At 52.6% G+C, this 18,901-nt stretch overlaps 8 protein-coding genes across 8 annotated transcripts; 4 read left to right on the top strand and 4 right to left on the bottom strand.

The window, feature by feature from the left end:
* Nucleotides 1-328: 328 nt before the first annotated feature.
* Nucleotides 329-3,335, top strand: AYO21_00800 (hypothetical protein; the record flags this gene model as incomplete). Its single annotated transcript, XM_022650787.1, has 3 exons — nucleotides 329-386; nucleotides 434-3,254; nucleotides 3,317-3,335. 3 exons carry the CDS (start codon nucleotides 329-331, stop codon nucleotides 3,333-3,335), a joined length of 2,898 nt encoding a protein of 965 aa, XP_022516790.1.
* Nucleotides 3,336-3,643: 308 nt separating this feature from the next.
* Nucleotides 3,644-5,467, top strand: AYO21_00799 (hypothetical protein; the record flags this gene model as incomplete). The annotated part of the gene is made up of 1 exon (XM_022650786.1): nucleotides 3,644-5,467. One exon carries the CDS (start codon nucleotides 3,644-3,646, stop codon nucleotides 5,465-5,467), a length of 1,824 nt encoding a protein of 607 aa, XP_022516789.1.
* A 799-nt stretch (nucleotides 5,468-6,266) lies between these two features.
* Nucleotides 6,267-7,186, bottom strand: AYO21_00798 (hypothetical protein; the record flags this gene model as incomplete). Its single annotated transcript, XM_022650785.1, has 2 exons — nucleotides 6,267-6,701; nucleotides 6,944-7,186. 2 exons carry the CDS (start codon nucleotides 7,184-7,186, stop codon nucleotides 6,267-6,269), a joined length of 678 nt encoding a protein of 225 aa, XP_022516788.1.
* Nucleotides 7,187-7,749: 563 nt separating this feature from the next.
* On the bottom strand, nucleotides 7,750-9,126 carry AYO21_00797 (hypothetical protein; the record flags this gene model as incomplete). The annotated part of the gene is made up of 1 exon (XM_022650784.1): nucleotides 7,750-9,126. One exon carries the CDS (start codon nucleotides 9,124-9,126, stop codon nucleotides 7,750-7,752), a length of 1,377 nt encoding a protein of 458 aa, XP_022516787.1.
* A 1,067-nt stretch (nucleotides 9,127-10,193) lies between these two features.
* Nucleotides 10,194-13,040, top strand: AYO21_00796 (hypothetical protein; the record flags this gene model as incomplete). The annotated part of the gene is made up of 1 exon (XM_022650783.1): nucleotides 10,194-13,040. The coding sequence occupies one exon, from the start codon at nucleotides 10,194-10,196 to the stop codon at nucleotides 13,038-13,040; it is 2,847 nt and encodes a 948-aa protein (XP_022516786.1).
* Nucleotides 13,041-14,064: 1,024 nt separating this feature from the next.
* AYO21_00795 (hypothetical protein) lies at nucleotides 14,065-15,681 on the bottom strand (the record flags this gene model as incomplete). Its single annotated transcript, XM_022650782.1, has 1 exon — nucleotides 14,065-15,681. One exon carries the CDS (start codon nucleotides 15,679-15,681, stop codon nucleotides 14,065-14,067), a length of 1,617 nt encoding a protein of 538 aa, XP_022516785.1.
* Nucleotides 15,682-16,399: 718 nt separating this feature from the next.
* On the top strand, nucleotides 16,400-17,372 carry AYO21_00794 (hypothetical protein; the record flags this gene model as incomplete). Its single annotated transcript, XM_022650781.1, has 2 exons — nucleotides 16,400-16,778; nucleotides 16,831-17,372. 2 exons carry the CDS (start codon nucleotides 16,400-16,402, stop codon nucleotides 17,370-17,372), a joined length of 921 nt encoding a protein of 306 aa, XP_022516784.1.
* A 67-nt stretch (nucleotides 17,373-17,439) lies between these two features.
* AYO21_00793 (hypothetical protein) lies at nucleotides 17,440-18,598 on the bottom strand (the record flags this gene model as incomplete). Its single annotated transcript, XM_022650780.1, has 3 exons — nucleotides 17,440-18,235; nucleotides 18,295-18,538; nucleotides 18,592-18,598. 3 exons carry the CDS (start codon nucleotides 18,596-18,598, stop codon nucleotides 17,440-17,442), a joined length of 1,047 nt encoding a protein of 348 aa, XP_022516783.1.
* Nucleotides 18,599-18,901: the final 303 nt, after the last annotated feature.

Below are 18,901 nucleotides of genomic sequence, written 5' to 3'. Positions count from 1 at the left end.
GATCTAGAACAGGGCCCGCCTCGACTAGCCCGAGGCCGAGACCTTTGAACTTTGGTATACTGCTCTTGCCCAAAGTGGTAACGTTGGTGACCAGAACCCCGTGTTCGCTTGTTGGCTTCGCTACTACTTTTCAGCCGTAGATGCACGACAGGCACAATTGTTCATGTCAAACTTCTCAAGAGAAGTCCCTAGAGACCCTTGCAGGAAGTAGTGTGGCCGCAAATACGGTCCATGTGCTGCCAGCCATGCCAGACATTGTTAAGATGTCCAGGTCATCATCTGGCCCAAGTGTCAAGAGCATTGACTGTCTTCCCCCGCCCTATCCACCATGTTCAGGCATGAAGAGAGCCACGGAAAGTATGCGGTGGTGTCAGAAGCTGCCTGGAGTAGGTCTGGTTATTCGATTCACCAAACAAGGCTGACAGAAGACAAGGCTCTCCACCCAAAAGACAATCGAAAGCCCCCAAATACTATACACCATTCTCGACCAGATGGCCTGCTTTGACCCTGATCTTCCTGATCATACTGGCTTGCATTGCTGTACTGGAGTATGGCGTTCGCTCGGGCTTGACGCTGGAAGAGAAGGATCAGCAACAGAATCAGAGCAGGCTGAAGAGACAGGACACAGGGGTATCAAGCTCGCCAACAACCGCAATAAGTACAACAGTAATCGACGACTCGAGCTCTTCTACGTCCACACAAGCACTGACTGTTAGCACCTCGAGTGGTGCCTACGTTGATCCAGCGACGACATCGGCTTCGGGCCCATCCTCTACATCAATCACGTCCACCATGCTCCCAGTTACGTCTTCCACAACAGCATATATTGATCCAATCACCAGCCAGACGTCAACAACACCATCGACCGTCTCGACAGCATACGTCGCAACCGTCACCAGCTCAACAAAAACATCTGGTGGAATGACGACAACTATGACAACCACGAGCGGTACTGGTGCGTATGTCGCGCAATCAACAACCGACCCCGACATCTCCGCGACACCCGTCATGACGAGCGGCACGACTCCATACATTGTGCAATCCCAGAGTACAAGCACTACCCCGATGATGGCTACAACGACGGTGGGGAGCGGCACTACTCCATACATCGTCCCATCAACCACCTCGCCTGGGACTTCTGCCACCCCATTGAAGGTGAGCAGCAGCACCACTGTATATATAGCGCAGTCTACGGCTGCTCCTAGTGCCTCAGGGAAAGGGACAACCAGCACCACCACCACCTGGTACGAGACGACCACGGGATATGTGAAACAATCGACGACGACAAAATCCACTAACCCCTATACTGTGCCCTCTAACAGCGCGACTTCACGTACGCGCACCACGACACCTATCGCAGTGACTGGTTCGGGAGTCGTAAGCACTACAGACGTTGACTCTATATCTCAAACCAGCTCTTTCGGAACATTCGGGTTGTCTTCTGGACAAATCTACACAGCATCTACTCCATCATCATCGGCTCAAACAAGCTACCAACAACTCACTGCATTGATTACCTACACCACAGAGGATGCGTCAGGCAATACAGTAACGGCCGTGGCAACAGAAACATACGGCGTCGCTGTAATGACTGAAACAGTCCTCGACGCCTCTGGCAGTCTGTCAACCATCACCGCAACGTTGACCTCCTACAGTGGCACCATAGCCCCAACAGTCCTCGCTGAAAGTACCTCTGTCCCGACCACACCTCCAGATCATCAGAGGGCAGACGAGGTCGAGCTTGGCCTGGCCTTGAGCAACCTTCAATACTTTCGCGCCATATACCTACCTGTCCTGGTAGCAGTCGTTCTCAAACTCATTTGGGCCATTGTATTCACTTCTACCAAGATGATGGAGCCATTTCATCTCCTATCCCGGGAGAAGGGTGCCTCTGCCACGGAATCCCTTTTGGCCGATTATCTGGCCACCAGTCTGTCGATTGATGATATCTGGAACATGTTTCTTTGTCATCCTGTTGTCACCCTGGTCGGTGTCGTCTACCTTTGCCTAAGCGCTCTTCCGGCCATTGCAACTCAATCTACGACTGTGAGAGCGATTGCATGGTGCAGGAGCCCTACGCTCATTATGGAACGGTGCAACCCCATGTGGTACCTCAAGGTCGACTATACGAGAGCTCTACAAGCGGTTCTTTCTCTTATTGCGGTCATCATTCTTCTAGTCATCGCACTGTCTAGTCGCCGTCGCAGTGGGGTATTCTCCAATCCGTCCTCGATTGCGACGATGGCTTCGCTCCTCAACAGCGAAGACTTCATGGAGGACTTGCGGAAAATTGACCAGAGATCGAGCCGTTCTTCCGCGAAACAAATCCTCGAACCTTACAGATACATGCTGCGCCAACATCAGACAGCGACGGGTTATATCAGGTATGGGATCGTAAAGGCGCCTGAAAAATCGCCAGAGCACTCAGTCAGATACACCAAACAGCCGAAATATTCTGCTCTGGCACCACGTCCGGGTGAGAGCCAAATGCACACCTCCAAAAGTACGCTGTCAAACAGATTCCTCGTCGACACAATCTTCCTGCTTTGCATTCTAGCACTTCTCGGCGTGCTCGTAGGGTACTATATGGATGGGCACGATGATCCCTTCAACAACTATTTCAACCACAATCCGACGAGTCAACTTGTCCTTACAGCCGCCGCCAGTCTGCTTGATATCCGCTGGAAACAGTTGGAGCGAGAAGTCCGACTTCTGACACCATATCGACGACTATTCCAGGGGTCTTCAAAGCCAGAGGCCACGATCCTGGTGTCCCAGAACTCGACGCCTCTAACAAGTATCTTCCAGGCGCTCTGGAGGGGCAACCTCTTCCACGCTTTTGTGGCATTTGTAGCCATTCTGTCGGACGTTTTGATCATTGCCATCGGTGGCGTGCCGTTCAACTCTGCCCAGATCTGGCTCGATTTCCTCGTCAGTATATACACCAGCTGGGCGATACTGGCCCTGATGGTCCTTACTGTCTTCGCAATCTTCCGCTGGCGGGCGTTGAACGAGAAAATGATGATGCCATGTGAACCCACAAGGCCGCTTGCCGTATGGCTGATGCTGTGCAATCGGGACAATCACCTCCGCGAGGAGATGCAAGGGTACGAAACCATGGCGCCGAGGGAGAGAGACGACAAGGTCAAAATGAGAGGCGGGCTGTATTGGGCCGGGTGGCTCACGCAGCCGGACGGGTCCAGGCGCTGGTGTTTAGAAAAAGAAAATGGGCAGGCGTCGGGGATGAACATGCTGTATGACCATCACTAGTGGTAATGTGTAATATAATGAATATACCTTTGACACTCGATGGCAGAACATTCGCTGCGGACTAAAAGGTGCTCTTCACACCAACGACTTTGCCTGTCTCGCTGTGTATAATACATAGAAGCAATATCGGGTTAGATCAATCCTAGATTGATACTTTCATGGTGCCGCTTTTACTTGGCCGCAATTATTGCCTCTTCGTTGGCCCAGTCGATGTATATTATCAGGGCGGCATTATATTTTTCCCAGAATAGGTTAGAGCCCGACTAATGACCCTTGTTTCCGTCCGTCGCGTCCAGGGGCGCGCCTTCCTTCTCCCCCAAAATCAGAGCCCTCAATCGGGCGACATCGTCCACGACGGCAACGACCGCCCACAATGCTGCAGTCTCCGGCAAAGAGACGAAAGATCGATCCGAGTCCGTCGCAGCCAACAAGTGCCGCCTCGGCAGCCAACGCACAGCCAACGACTCCCACAAGAGCCTCCTACCGCTCTCCCACCAAAAGTTCCTTGGCTCGTTCCCATCCGCACCTCATCACTCGATCTGCCCGCCGCTCAGCCACCGAACCAAGGGGAAGGCTCTTGAGAGATGAAATCCTGGGAAGGCATGAGCATGTTCCCGATCCGCCCAAGACGGTGTCCCAGGTCCCTCGCCAGAAGAGCCTCGACGGTGCACCCGACCCACCTACCACACAAGCGAACGAAAACCTGTCGGCTCCAGATTCCACTGCGTCGCTGAAGGAGGTCGCGACTACAAGAGCAGACCAAGTCATCGACAATGAGCGCCCGGCGCTGAAAGAGCGGCAGCCCGCACAACATCCGGCCTGGGAGAGATCGGCATCTAGTGAAGAGGCTGCTCCACCATCAATCCTGCCCAAGCTGGTCACTAGAAAAGACACGGATCCTAGACCTGTTGTGCGAGGCGTGAGTGGTGAACCCGAGCTACCTCCCACGCCTGTTGAGCTAGGTCTGAGCCCTGCACCTGAACGACCTCGTGGTTTGGCATCCAGCAGCAGCCCAAGGAGCTCGAAGATGAGTGGCAGATCAAGCAGATGGAGAGATGAATCACGGATGCCCGTCACTAGCAGTCCTCTCAAGCCTAGAGCCCCTCCAATTGATGAAGCCTCCGGTGGACAGAGCGTCAGTGGGCAGGACGATGCGCAGGAAGCACCAGAAAGTGAGGTTGAAGAGGCACAAGAAGACATCGAGGCACCTTCTGAACCAGGTGGAGAACAAGCATCGATCCTGGAGACGCTGAGAGGGAAATTGCAACAATTACAAGGAGAGAACGAGAAACTGCAGGCAGCTCTTATTGATGACAAGAATGTGAGCGAGGAAACTGTTTCTATGCTACAGCAATCACTCTTGGAGGACAGATCTCTCCGTGGCCTCGGGTCTACTGATGGCGGCGGAGCGATGTCCGCCCACTTATCGTTGTTTGCACCTGCTAACCTACAACTGACTGCTCGAACGGAGACCATGGTAATCAGAGATCGTACGAAGATTGTCCACTTGTTGACAATTGAAGCACCACCCCCGTGGCTCCCGGATGCACTCTCTTGCGCTTTTGAAGTGGTCGTTGATGCGGAAAATGTTCAGGTCGAACACATTGAACTGAAGGAAGTAATGAGCAGAGCCCGCCGTACCAAGACAACAAAAGCCGAGATCTTCAAATGGGTTAATGGCCGTCTGGAGCATCCTTTACACCGGCTTGATGTCGGTGGGCTGATCTGGGGAATCGGGCGATGGTTCAATGCTGCAATTGAACGTGCCAAAGTATTCCAGTGGCTGGATATCAAATACAACAGCTCTTTGTCCGATGATGAGCATCAGGTCAAAGAAGAAAAGGATCAACAGCTGACTCAGGACAAGGCAATTGAACTGGCACGCTATTTGGATATGACGCAGAATGTGGCAGTCGAAGCTGAAATGAATACTACAGCAGGCGGCAAGAAATTCAGAAGGAAGGTCATGCTCTCATGGGCCATCAATATGGACTGGGCTGGCGGACCAACTTCTGATATCCAGATTTCTGTCAGTGGGATCCCCCAGAAAGCAGAACCTGGATTGAGGACGGTCTTCTGCAGCTTGATCCCAACGCTGGGTGTCAAGGGAGCATTCGAGAACATTTGGACATTGATCCATGGAGACAGCGACGAATTCAAATTTACCAGTACGCTGAAGGGCAAGAAAAAGGCGTGACAGGTGGTGAGGATGTGCCGAATCACGAAGACATGAATTGACGAATATTGTGAGATACCCCTCTCGCTCTGAGCAGGACCGTTGGGATGTGTATGCCAGGATAGAAGGACACGGCTCAGGAGTCTGCTGCTGGTCCGGGCTGGTTGAGTGTCAGGCGTGACCAGTCAGAATAATGAAATTTGTCCATCAAAAGCTTTGCGAGATCCCTTTTTACAATGGCCAAGGGCTTTATTGATTGGAAATGCGTTGTTGCTTTTACGGCTGTCACTGAGATTTTCATTTTTCATTTTTCTATTGCGCTCATGCACTGCCTGAATCCATGTTCGGGGACCCTGTCAAGCCATGCGAAGGTGGGAATGGATAGGAAAGACCTCCAGGGGAATTGAAACACGACGATGTAGTTTTTTTTTTTGGTTGGTTCCGGATACTAGTATTGATCTCGCACGTTTTGACTCATGCCCGAGCCTGGCATGCGCATGGTTCATAATGGCAATCATGTTGTTTTTGGGGGGTATGGCTTTTCCTCACTCCATGCATGTTCTCATCCCCATTTGAACGCAATCCCTCGCCAAACACTGTCTCTGCACACTTTCCCCCATCTCTCTCCGAGCGCTCTCCGCCCTCCCCAAACCGTACGTTCATATCATAGGCCCCCAGACACAGAACACCGAGTGCAGATCTTGGTGTGTTGTTGTTGTTGTCGTTGTCGTTGTTGTCGCAAGTGGTCGAGGAGTGAAGGGAAAAAGAAAAGGTAGAAAATTGGTATTCTTTCCCCCCCCCGGATCTTGTCTTTCTTTCTTTATTTCTTCTTGGCCTCCTCTGCCTCTGCCTTGGCCTTGGCCCGCTTCTCGCGCGCGCCGACGAACCGGGCCTCGCTGCGAGCCTGTCTCAACTTCCGGTACGCGTCCTCCTCGCCCTCGGGCAGGTCGCCCTTCTTGATCTCGCTGAAGCCGTGCTTGAGGCCGACGCCGGCGTCGATGGCCATGACGTCCCGCACCGACGTGGCGATCTTGCCGTCCTTGTTCTCCGCCGACTCGGTCGCCAGCTTAACGTCAGCCTCGGACGAGTCGAGTTTCTTGTGTTGGCCGGACTTGCGCGGGAACAGGATCAGTCGGGCCTTGTACGCCTTCAAGCGCGACACGTTGAGCGCCAGGGTCTCTTGGTTGGTGTCCACGCGGCGGGCGTCGACGGCGATGCCGATCGTGGGTGCGAGTTTGCGGGGGATGCCGGCTTCCTGTGTAGCGGGCAAAAGATGGTTAGTGAGATAGGCTTCCATAGGGCTTTTTTTTTTGCATTGGAGGGTAGGTTTTGGTAACAAAAGGGAAATGAAATATTTCCAGCTTTTTGTGTATCTTATCCCAGCACCCTTCTCTTTCTCACATTCCCCTTATTTCAATTTTCGCACCCTCCTTTCCATGTTCCTTCGATGACCAGACCCCAAATTGTAGGCTAGAGATGAGGAGGGGGAAATCGTACCTTGAGTTCCGTCAATGTGAACCCCCGACCGGCTCGGGCACGGCGGTTGTACTTGATCGTAGGACACCTCACGACGGGTCGGAGCTTGTCGACAGGTCTGGGGGCAACGGCAGCGGCTTTGGCCAGACGAGCTGCTCGGCGTCGAGACTTGCGGCCGGCCTGGTCAAAGTGCACGCGGACGCGGCGCTGCCAGTCCTTGTGGAAGTGGTTGTTGGGGAGTTGCTGGTTGTGCTTGATCGCCATTGTTGCGAGATGATCGAAAAAATGGGACGAACAGAAACAGAAAAAAAAGAGTGTCCCCTTGGGAGAGTTGTGGAAGAGAGGGGATAAGAGGTTTTGGGATCCCAAGCACACACCACACACACACACAAAAGTCAAGGTCGAACTTTTGGTGGAGTGCGAGGATGCAATTTCGAGGCTTGGCAGAGATAATTTGGGCCAAGATTTGTGTAGTCACGTGGTTGGTTTGTTCTACTTTCGGACTAGCCTCGTGTCCTCAGCCTCGCGAATTTCTACAAGCACCTCAGGCCTGGGATGATCACTTCTGGGACTGACTGCTTCATACAGCGCACACAATTTGTTCCATCGAGTTCAGACCACATTTTTCGAGACTGGTACCTCGTACTTGTTCATAGTAAAATTGAGCATGTTCTCCATTGATATGACTGAGCATGAGCTACCACGGTAGAGCCTTTCCTACTGTAACACTGCCAATTTGTAGCCTCCAATCTTAACGCCGGATTCGGGAGGGTATCATTACAAGCATGTCTCCAATCATCATTCGTTCCATCATCTGCACTTGCCATTCACGTTTGACTCCAAGACCCAATCCCAAGTCCAACTCCCTGAGAAAGCTTCGCCTTCTTCGCCTTGATGTCAGACTCTCCAAAACTCGCTCCTCGCTTTCTGAGCTGACCAGGTTTCTTGATGGTACCAAATATCTTGCTCTGAAGCAGATTGCTAGAGCGTTCTGCACCTTGAGATAGCCTCAAGCTCTCCTGGGAGCCTGGATTTCGACGCAACATATCACTCGCCAATGAACTGGCCTGAGACTCTGGAATGCTGTCATCGTTGTTGCCCTCTTCGACATCAGAGATGGAAATGGTGCTATCTCGGTCATGGCGTTCTCTTTCAGCTGACTCCATGGCCAACTGGGAAGAGGGTGCGGAAAAGGGCACCACAGACCCTGGATAGCCGTCATGGGTGGCAGGTTTAACTTGTATCGGTGTGGTTTGCAGTGACGACAGAGAATGAGCCCCACGGGTATGACCATGCTTGAATTTGGAGGTGTGCGTTCGCGTGGGAGTCGAAGGGACGCTAAGAGACTCTCCACTGAGTACTTCACCTGCGGCTAGAAGGGCAGCAATGTTCGAATGGTTCGGGACAGGTGCAGATTCTGGGAAGCGAGGTACAGGCTTCCGGTGGGGAGTCGTGAAGGTATCGCGAGGAGTGGTGTGCGACGGCGACAGACACTTGAACTTGGTGAAGTGCTCTCTGTTCTCACGAATTCGCCTCTTCAACAGGGCATTCTCCTCTTCAAGCAATTCGTTTCGATCATTCTGCAACTCGACAAGCTTCTTTGCTCGAGTCAGGCGCTTCTCTACTTCGTCACGTTCCTCCTCCAAAGCTTGACATGTTTTGGTCAAAGCCTCAATCTGCGGCTGGGGTGGAGGAACCGAGTTTCGTGACTGCATTGACGCACGGTGCCTATACTCAGCGGTCTGAAGAACCTCGATCTCCCGACGACTCATTTGTTGTTCAACTTCGGCTCGTTGCGCAGCCTGGTCCGCCTCCATAGCCAGAAGACTGTGCTGCAGTTTGAAATGAGCGGCCGACGTTCGCGCTTCTCGCACCGCTGCGACCAAATCCGTGGCCATGCTTCGCAATTCTTCAATGTCTGCTTTCGCGATCGCATCTTGCGTTGGCAAGGCGCTGAGGACATTAGATCTAATCGCCGTTGGTGGAGGTGAAGCAAGCAGGGCATCGATGGGAGCAGAGTTGATGCGATTGACGGGAGACTGAAAACGAGGAGGTTGCGTCGACGGAGGCGGGGTCATGGAGGCTGACATCGGTGGAGGGGATGCATACGAGGATTTGTTCATGCTGTCTGCTGAGTGAGCTCGGACGTAGGGAGGAGTAGCTGGAACTGTCGAGACATCCACGGGGGATGGTGAGTTCGCCATGTCGCTATCGATACCAGAGGGATTGATCGGAATCAGTGGCCAGTTGGGTTCCAAGTGTCCAAAAAATAGGCAAATGACGGCTTCACGCAGCGCAGGTCGTGCAGAGAGCCGCCGTTTAGAGGGATGCGACCTTGGCGACAGAGATGAAATTGGGTGAAGCGGAACAGCGCTTCGGCGCAGTGCGTTCAATGTCGAGAGTATCAGGTGAAATACGGACAAAAGAAGGACTGGTCAGAGCGCGAGCCTGGAACTCTAGCTGGAGAATTCGGGTAAAGACAGGAAGATGCACAGAATGCAGGTTGGTATTTGACAGAATTTGATGAGGATTGTGAGGGCAGGGCGAGGGGGAGGAGGGACAGAGATGGTAGAGGAGAGGCTGGGAAGAGGTTGAGGTCGAGGTTGAAGTGGTGGTGACGGTGGAGTGGGAACCCGGCGGCGCTGGAGGTACTGGAGCAGCTGGCGATGGAACAGTGCGCGTAAGAGGCAGGGTGGAGCGGACCCCGTCCAAGGCTAAACCACTACAAGGACCAGTAGGGACCAGAACGGAGTACGTAGGTAGAGTTTTAGGCACCACGGCGCTGGGGTGTCACCTGGAGGCTTGGGATTCGCGCATCCTCTTAACTGAACGCGGTTTGGGCCCTAATGGAGGCGCCGGACGCGTCAAATTGGCGTCACCATGGCGTGGCCTAGCGCGGTCGTGTAGGACAACCACCAGCCTAGGATTTTTTCCTGCTCACCCTGTCACCCCTGACCAATGTCAACATCCCAGGGGACCTTTTCTACGCAGGGTTCAGTTTCCTCGACGCTGATATTCTCTGAGCTTCTGAGTTCTACAATATCCCCCAGCAGTTGTCTGCAACCAGAGCCAGATGATATTCTCATCGGAACCCATGTCCTCAGCGAATCTAGGCTCACCAACATCTCGTCTCTGAGAAAGCATGGACCACCATAATGAGCAGGGGTCCCATATCCCCGTGCGTGGTAGCCTTCCACGGCTGTCCAAACTCCCAATGCCACGTGCAGTGGCCTCAAGTGACAACCTGAAATTGTCGGCTCGCTCAGCAGCTATGTCAAACATGCACCATGAAGAAGTGCGGAAGACCTCGCACATTCCGCGGCCCCTCGGAGAGAATGTCAATCAGTCGATCCGGTCTCGATATGGCTGGTTGGATAAACCGGTAACCCCAAGGAGCGAGTCGCCCGTGAGAGACGCTCTTCGCGACGTGCAAATGACCGCCATGGACACGACGCCTCCTGGATCTAACCAAGACCATCCCATGTTTGAGAACGGCAATGAGAATTCGACTGTAGCAACGGCCGGGGCAAAGGATATGCACCGACCTCAACAGATATCTCCAACTCCTTCGTCAATGGTACCTCGACCTGATTCACCCATCAAGAGACCGTTTCGACCTCCTGGGAGGATCTCTCCGACGAAGGACTTGATGGCCCTTCCCCCGGTCGTCTCACCCGGCGAAATCTACACACCCCCAAAGGCGTTCGTCAAAGGTCAGCGATCACGGATTGCAAAGCCACTTCGAGAATCTAGACGATCTTCCAGTTCAACTTTCGGTGTCCCTCATAAGGAATCTCCTGGAGTGCCACCATCAAAGGTGTCAGCCCAAACCTTGAAACATCGGCCAACATATGGGGACCGGGGGACAATGTCACCTACGCCAGCGTCAAAGCAGTCTCTTTCATCCCTTTTCAACGCCCCTTCTCCCCCACCGCGGCCCAGTGGGAAGCTGGCAGTCTCCGGCGTTGAATTGTCGCCAGCACTTCTCAAGCCTCGATCAAGAGGCGAGAACACTCTCGCGCCGTCGACTTCTCCCACGAAGCCCGCAACAAAAGCCAAAAAGGCCGCCCCACCTCAGCAAGATACCGCTGCGGCACAAGAAGCCCAGGCAATGAACTCGGCAAAATCATCGGCCGCGTTACGAGAAACAATTGCAAAGGCAAAGGCTGCAAAAAGAAAAACCCGCGAGAGTGCCGGGACACCAAGCGCCCCGTCAGCTGGACCTGCCGACTGGCCTTTGGACTTTGTCGATGAAAGTGCACTTTCAAGCGGTGACAACAAAGGTCTCTTACGAAAACGAATACAACAAGCCGTGACGTCTGGTCATTTGAATATTGCGGCAATGAAATTGAAGCAGATGCCTTCAGAAGTGATGAAAATGTATGAATCAGAGAACAGCATGACGAATTGGGCTGAGATGGTGGATTTAACAAAACTGAACGCAGCAGACAACGAGCTGGAGGAATTGGGAGACGACATTTTCCCTGATTTTGCCGACTCAGACCTAGCTGACGACGAAGTGAACAGGGGTCAATTTGGCGGCCTCGAAACATTGGACCTGCGCAGAAACCGATTGCATCAAATACCAACCGGACTGCGAAAACTGGAAAGACTTCAGGTGTTGAACTTGGCTGGCAACAAATTTGGCAACAAAGCCTTTGAGATTATCGGCCAGATTCCCAATTTAAAGGAGCTCGTCCTCGCGGACAATCTCATCGAAGGCATGTTGGAACTGGGCGGACGTATGAGCGAACTGCAAGTTCTCGACTTACATGGCAATAAAATCCAGAGTTTTGGCGCGGCAGGGCTCTCGCTGCTCCAGAACTTGAAGGTCTTGAACATTTCCGGCAATAGACTTTCAACAATCCCTTGGGAGAGTCTACCTACCTCAAGTCTGGTCGAACTCAACATTTCGCGAAACCGCATTTCGGGAACCTTATTGTCCACTGCGTCAGCTCTCCGCGACCTGCGTATCTTGGACGCATCCTTCAACGAGCTAGAGAAGCTGTCCGACAGCGAAAGTACCCCGGACCTCCCCAACCTGCGTTCTCTTGCCCTAAAAGGGAACAAGATGACCGCCCTCCCTTGCTTAGCGAATTGCAGCCAACTTAACACCTTGGATGTATCAGACAACCAGTTGCAAGAGATTCCGTCTGAATTTGAGCAGCTTGAAAACCTGAAGGCGGCAGATTTTGGCAACAACAACATCCGGCTCATTTTGCCCGAGATCGCGACGATGGGCAACCTGTCGAGCCTCAACATTGTTGGTAATCCACTTCGTGAGAAGAAATACCTTACCATGACTGCTTCTGAGCTCAAGACGGACCTGGAGAAGAAGCTTGAGCTGGACCAGTCTGAGAGGGCTGGTGTGGAGCCGAGCGACAACCTTTCCAGCCTCGACTCCAAGGGAGAGTACCGCTACAGACCTTCCAATGGGACCCTCGATCTTTCTTCCCTCTCCCTTGCCACCGTCTCCGTTTCTGAAATCGACTTGTCCTCCCAAGTTCACACCCTCAAACTCTCCAACAATGAGTTATCAACCTTCCCAGCTGACCTCCTTTCACACCCCTCCCTCAAATACAGCCTCCAATCTCTCGACCTCTCTCACAACCCCCAACTCCATCCCACGGAGTACCTGGCGAGCGAACTGTTCCTCCCGAACCTGAAATCACTCTACATCGTCTCCACTGGACTCACCTCTCTCGACGCGCTCACGACATACCTGAAAGCCCCGGTCCTCACGGAGTTGAACATCTCATGCCACCGCCTGACAGGCCACGTGCCGTGGGTTCGCGCGTGGTGGCCAAACGTCAACACCCTATTGGCAACAGACAACTGGTTCTCCTCGATCGACGTCGAGGCAGTGCGCGGACTCGAGGTTCTCGACATTAGGAACAACGAGATCGAAAGTCTCCCGCCAAAGCTGGGCCTGTTTGGCAATATCCCGGGCGCCAAGGAACGAAGAGAGGGCCGACTGAGGGTGTTGGAGGTCAGCGGCAACAAATTCCGCGTCCCGAGGATAACGGTCGTCGAAAAAGGCACAGAGGCCGTTCTGAAGGACCTGAGGAGGATGGTCAGGGAAGAGGAACTGACCGATGAGTGGAGAGATGCGATATGATTTCCAGCAGCTAGCTTTTGATGCTGCCTGTTTTCGGTCCCATCCCTGTCTTCAGCGCATGCGCCCCCCCAGCGAGTGGCCAGGTTCTTTTACTATTGCTTTTTTTTTTCAGCGTCGAAGATTTCCCCGTGCAGACCTTTGTTCGAAGCCTTGGACCACAAAAGACTTTTTTCTTTGCCGCGTTCAAGCCTTGCAAGTGTCTATCTCACTCACTCATGCATGCATGCTTCCCCCCCTTTTTTTTTCTCCCCGATACCCCGGCCCCCCCCTTGGTCCACGCACGGTACGATTGTGGCCGCCCCTTGCACCGCATGCGCGGGGTGGACGAGAGCCATCTGGCCCCTCTGGACAGACTGGCTGGCTCGCGGTCTCACACGTGCATATGCATGGTGCATGTACATGTTTTAATGGTTGATGTATGTATCCCTCATTCACCTTTTTGTATATAGATAGCTAGAGAGAGGGCGAGAGGGCGAGAGAGCGAGAGAGAGCCCTTTTGGATTATGCATGGCACGGCAGGACATGGCATAGCGGTGACTGATGGGTAATTGCCCACCTACCTATCTACCTACATAGCATAGGTACCTAGTGATATTAATTCTTTCCATTTCCATTCACAAAGCATTCACAAAGAAAGGTTTTGTCTACATTTACAAGTATGTAATTTGCATTTCTTGGTTCTTATCTGGTCTGGTCTGGTCTCGAGGCTTTTACTCAGTCCGGTCATTGCATGTAGCCTCGAGGAGCTGCTGCTGCGGTCTTGTAGCGAGTACCGAGTATAAATAAACGATTCATGCGGTCTGTCAGACTTCAAGGGAGAATCCTCTATGGATCTCTTGCTCGATTGAATATCGTCCGTCCGTCTATCAGTAGCCGTTTGATCAATCATGCTCATTGGGTCCCGTCATTTGACCTTTCATGAATGGGCGCTTCTCATGCCTCAGTCTCATTTCTCTTCATCTTCAATCTGTCTAACCGCTTTTGGGTACTTTTTCCCAGGCTTTGACTCCTTGATGTTTGAGTGTCATATCTTAAAGACTGCGGATTTACTCTTTATACCGTCAAAAACACAAGTCCCATCTACCGGGACATACTGCCTCGTAAGCAGTTTGATCGCCTCCTGCGCAACCATGCCTCCTGCTATACTGGAAATGTTATGCAGCTCACCGCCCTCTGCACGTTCGACTTCCTCGATCGCATTTGCAATATTCTCCTGGATCTCCGGGTCAGATGACAGTGTTTGTACATTGAGTGACACATCTGCCGAAAAGGCTTTATTATTCAGGGCGACGAAAACAGGGAACAGGGACTCCCAGTCATTTTCGACAATAGAAATAAGTCGGGAAGAAAGTTTGGTGTCTGGCATCAGCAGGCGGAGCGAAGGAAGGGCTTCTTTGTTCTGGTTCGTCAAGACGCGTACATGAGAGGCGTTTTTGCAAAAGGCCTCAATCTCAGAGTCTGGGACTTGCGCAGTCGTCCTTGAGAGGGATGCTTCGATTTCTCGAACAAGCCTCGTCACTTCGGCGACGTCAGCTCGTGCTTTGCTCTTGTAGATGGTCTGAAGCTTCACGTAGTCTGCACTGGTGGCTTTCATGTCCGGTAGAGTTCCAGGTAGAGGTAGAACCTCGTGGGTGTCGTAGAACTGTTTGATGGCGTTTGCGACAACCCAGAAGTTTGCCGAGTCTTTAGTCAGATTGGTGCAGGAAAGCATGGCCATCATCTCCTTACACCCACTGCCTACGGGTGGTGGGGTTATACTCTTAAGTACCGAAGCGCAAGCTTCGTCAAAGTTCTCTTCTCCGCCCTCAGGATTGTTCGTTCTTGCGCCCGACTTGACGAGGTCCCGGAACTCGGTCTTTTCTTTGAAGGAGGACGGGTATTGATCATTATGATCAAGCTTCCACCGTCTGAGGTAGTGTAAGAGAATGAGTATGTAAGGGATATGGCCATGTTCGTGATCTGATAACGATGAGAGATCCCCAAGAGAATCGACTTCAGCGTCGAGTTCAGGCCAGGGTGCAAGAAGCCGGAGATCTTGGGTACTTTCAGGATCGGGATGAGTATCCACAATGGGAAATTCTGTAGGCAGTTGAATTGAGAAGGAGGCAAAGAACCCGACCGACTGGAGGTAGATCACTGGTATCGAGTTCTCCAAAGCATAACCACATATCCTCTCGAGCGGTTCCCGAGACAGCGGAGCTCCAAGAAGGATCAAATTGTATGGCTTGAGGGAGTCTTGCACAGGGAGCCATTCCATCAAGGGAGCCGAAATAGCGTGGCCTGTGACATCGGGATTCAGCTCCTGAAGCAGTCGTCTCATCTCATCCGCTCTCGATTTGTGAAGACTGTCCGACTCGAGGAAGAAGTTGATTCCCAAATCTCTTTCAGTGACCGTCGCGGGGTCTGCGATTGTGAAGCTGCCCACACTCGGGAGGATGAGGTTCTTGAGAGCTTCAGCACCAGCAACGCTGCTGTTGGAGCCATAGGCTTCGTCTCCCACGACCAGGAGAACATGGGATTGTTCTAGGGCGCGTTGTCCTGAGGCAGCCCATAATCGCAGTTGCCGGTCATATTTCCGTTCTTTGGCCGACGGTGGTTGGAGGACAGGCGGAGTGACCTCGCGGGGGGCGATCTCCGTCATGATTGCGGTGGTTCGGGTGCGACAGAAGATCTCGACATCCCCGACAAGCTGGCTGCGGGTCTTTAGAGCTGACAGCGATCAAAAGATGTGTGCAACTGAGTGAACGCAGGCACAAATACAACCTGCGCCTGAGGGGAAACGAAATCCTGGCCGATCTTCGGGGAAACTCATCCGTTCGACGTCACCAGAAATGCTCTAGTCGGTTGTGGCTAGTGTGGCTAGTGTGACTAAGTGTGGCTCATGCGTAGTTTTCGCATGGCGATGAGATGTTTCCCCCACCATAGCAAGTCCAGTCCCCGCCATGTGCATCTCAACTTGCTGCTTCACTGGTGAAACTTCCTCCCGACATCTTTGATCAATTCAGGATTCCGGTCTTTACTCCAATTGCGGCAACGGCGGAGATGTCTCTTTTGAGATAAGTCATCTGTCGTTGTGTACGTAATCCGATTAGACTATTCCGATTGATGTTGATTCCAAAGACAACCTGATTTTTTTTATGGTCGCACTCTGTGAGTGACGAGAGCCCAGTCCCTCCCCAACCGTTCTGTCATGGTTCTAGTATTTATTCAGCTAACACCTCGTAGATAGACAAGCTAGAACTCTTCTCCTGATTCCCCGCGGTAGACCTCTCTGCATCGTTCAGCTCCGTAACCTGCCAGCGTCGCGCAATCCCCAGAAACACCACTTCCATCAAACCCGCAGTCTCGCGAAAGCTAGCATGGCCGCCGAGATTGAAGCTGCCAAAAAGGCCGCTGCTATCGAAGCTGTCAAGAACCATTTCCCCCCGAATCCACGCTTTGTGGGAATCGGGTCTGGCACAACCATTGTCTATGTGGTGGATGCGATCAAAAACTGCGGCGTGGACGTCTCAAGAGTCGGCTTTGTGCCAACGGGATACCAGTCCAAACAACTCATCATAAACGCGGGTTTGGTGCCAATCGAGTTTGATGCTCTGCCGGACGATGCCGTGATCGATGTTAATTTCGACGGAGCAGATGAGGTGGACGAGGAGTTGAACTGCATCAAGGGTGGAGGTGCTTGTCTGTATCAGGAAAAGTTGGTGGCCATGAGATCAAAACAATTTATTTGTGTCGCTGGTATGTTGTCCCTCTCGCGTCTGTACAGGGCAGTCTTAATAACTGGCCCAAGACTACCGCAAGCTCCAGCACCGTCTAGTCACCAAGTGGCCTACTATCCCTATAGAAGTCGAACCAAAGGCCGCACGGCAGGTTATGAAAAGGCTACGAATGCTGGGTAGTCGCAACGCAGCAGGCGCAGGTCCAATGATCAGAGAAGGCCACCTCGCGAAAGCCGGCCCTGTGAAGACGGATCAAGACTTCTTTATTGTCGACGCTCCTTTTCCCCATCCACTCCTCATTGCCGATGACCTCACACCCGAAAAACCTGGTGACGGCGAAAACGGCTATTGGGAGGTGGAACAACTCGCTCGAGCTATTAAGGACATCAATGGTGTGCTCGCCGTAGGCCTTTTCTGTGGTCCTACAGGTCCTGAGGCCGAGGCGGCTGGTGTAATTGGCGGCCAGAGACCGGTCGCTTGTTATTTCGGTATGGCCGACGGCACTGTGTCGGTGCGAGCAGCTCGACATAAACGGGATTCCATTATTGCGAAATACCCGCCGTTAGTCCCTGTGCATAGCTCTGAGCCGGGCGTTGTGGCGGCGGCACCTTGATAGATTGGGTCGGTCGCGGAGGCATATCGCAAATATCGCCTCATGTGAACATCGTCGGGAATTAGATTCATTTTGCTTTCCTCTTGACCTCATTCTCGCTGAGTTCGCGAATGAAAATCCCGATAGATCCTTCGGTGATTTCATCCTTGCCGTCTTCGAAACCTGGGCTGATGGCAATGGCCAGATATTTTCCATTCGCGCTGAAAGACAGAGCTGCGACACTCGAGGCAAGCTTGGGGTAGATACGGATCCTTCGTTTTGCAACAGCGTCCCAGATGGCGACCACCCCATCACCGCCGCCAGTCGCGAATGTGCCATGGATGGGATGAAATGCAATGGCGTTGACCGGGTAAACAACATCGACTTCATCGATCGGCTGTCGATGACACTTGAAAGCATACTTGCGAGCCTGTGAATCGTTGGATGGATCGAACCACTCCACTGCAACTCGACCTTCGATACTTGATGATGCATAACCTTCATCATTTGGCATGCAGTCCACCGCACGCGTCATGAACTTCAAACTGCTCTCTCTTCGTTGCCATGGTTCGATGTCGAGTCTGTTCTGTAATGAATTCGCCGAACTTCTGCACTCGCTCGCTAGAGTCTTGAGCTCGTAGATGTGAACTGCTCGATTAGCCATGGCTACCACCAGCTTCGAGGGTGAAACAGCCAGGGAGAACGGTTTTGACGGCAAATTGATCGTAGCGGTTGACCATCCTGCATCTCCACCGGGATGTATGTGCACCGTTGAGTCCCACGCTGCGGAGACAACCAGTGAATGCTCCTTGCTGTACACGATGGACCGGACTCCATTGTCGTGTGTGCTCAAGACTGTCTGTGTACCAGAGGGCACGTCGATTCTAGCAAAGTATAGTCAATTCTTCAAAGTTCTAAACCTCGGGTCGACTTCTATTCGCACCTCCTCACATCCCAGTCCAAACACGCCGTGTAGATTTCATCGTCGGTGTTACCGAAACACACATCAAGGACCGGGGCGCGGTGCTCAAACTTGGCGAGCTGGGTGCATGTTTTGCCATCGGTCACTTCGTAAAGGTAGGCATGTTTATCCCACGAAGCGACCGCGAAGCGCTGTGAGTTCGGATGGGGTGAAAATCGAAGGGCCGCAATTGCGTCGGCAGGGAGATCATTGACGGGGAATTGGCCTGTCGAGAAATGAGCAAGACGTCAACAAAGGCGCAACCAGACACATACATACCTGACATTTTGAAAGTGTTCTGCAGTTGGTGCAATTTCCTATTGTTTGCCGCGAATGCGACAGTGAAGTTTCTAGATGAGAGCAAAACAAATAGACCCGCTTGCAACACATTCTGCCGCATGTCACCGCCTCGGTACCTGCAGCCTTATTGCCTCAGCCTTGCCCCCGCACATTTGACAATGGGCAGCCTCGTCGTCTAACGTCACCACCCGAACTTGTAACTAACGCCATCCAACTAATTAACACGCACCTTTCGTCTATCGAGCACGATATAACCGGGAGGGTGTCTGTGAGGCTCATCGGGTTGTTC

This window comes from Fonsecaea monophora, assembly GCF_001642475.1.
Source record: "Fonsecaea monophora strain CBS 269.37 chromosome Unknown Scaff3, whole genome shotgun sequence".
Taxonomy (NCBI): domain Eukaryota; kingdom Fungi; phylum Ascomycota; class Eurotiomycetes; order Chaetothyriales; family Herpotrichiellaceae; genus Fonsecaea; species Fonsecaea monophora.
Note: the sequence above shows the minus strand (reverse complement) of the source record. Positions and strands in the feature narration are given on the sequence as shown.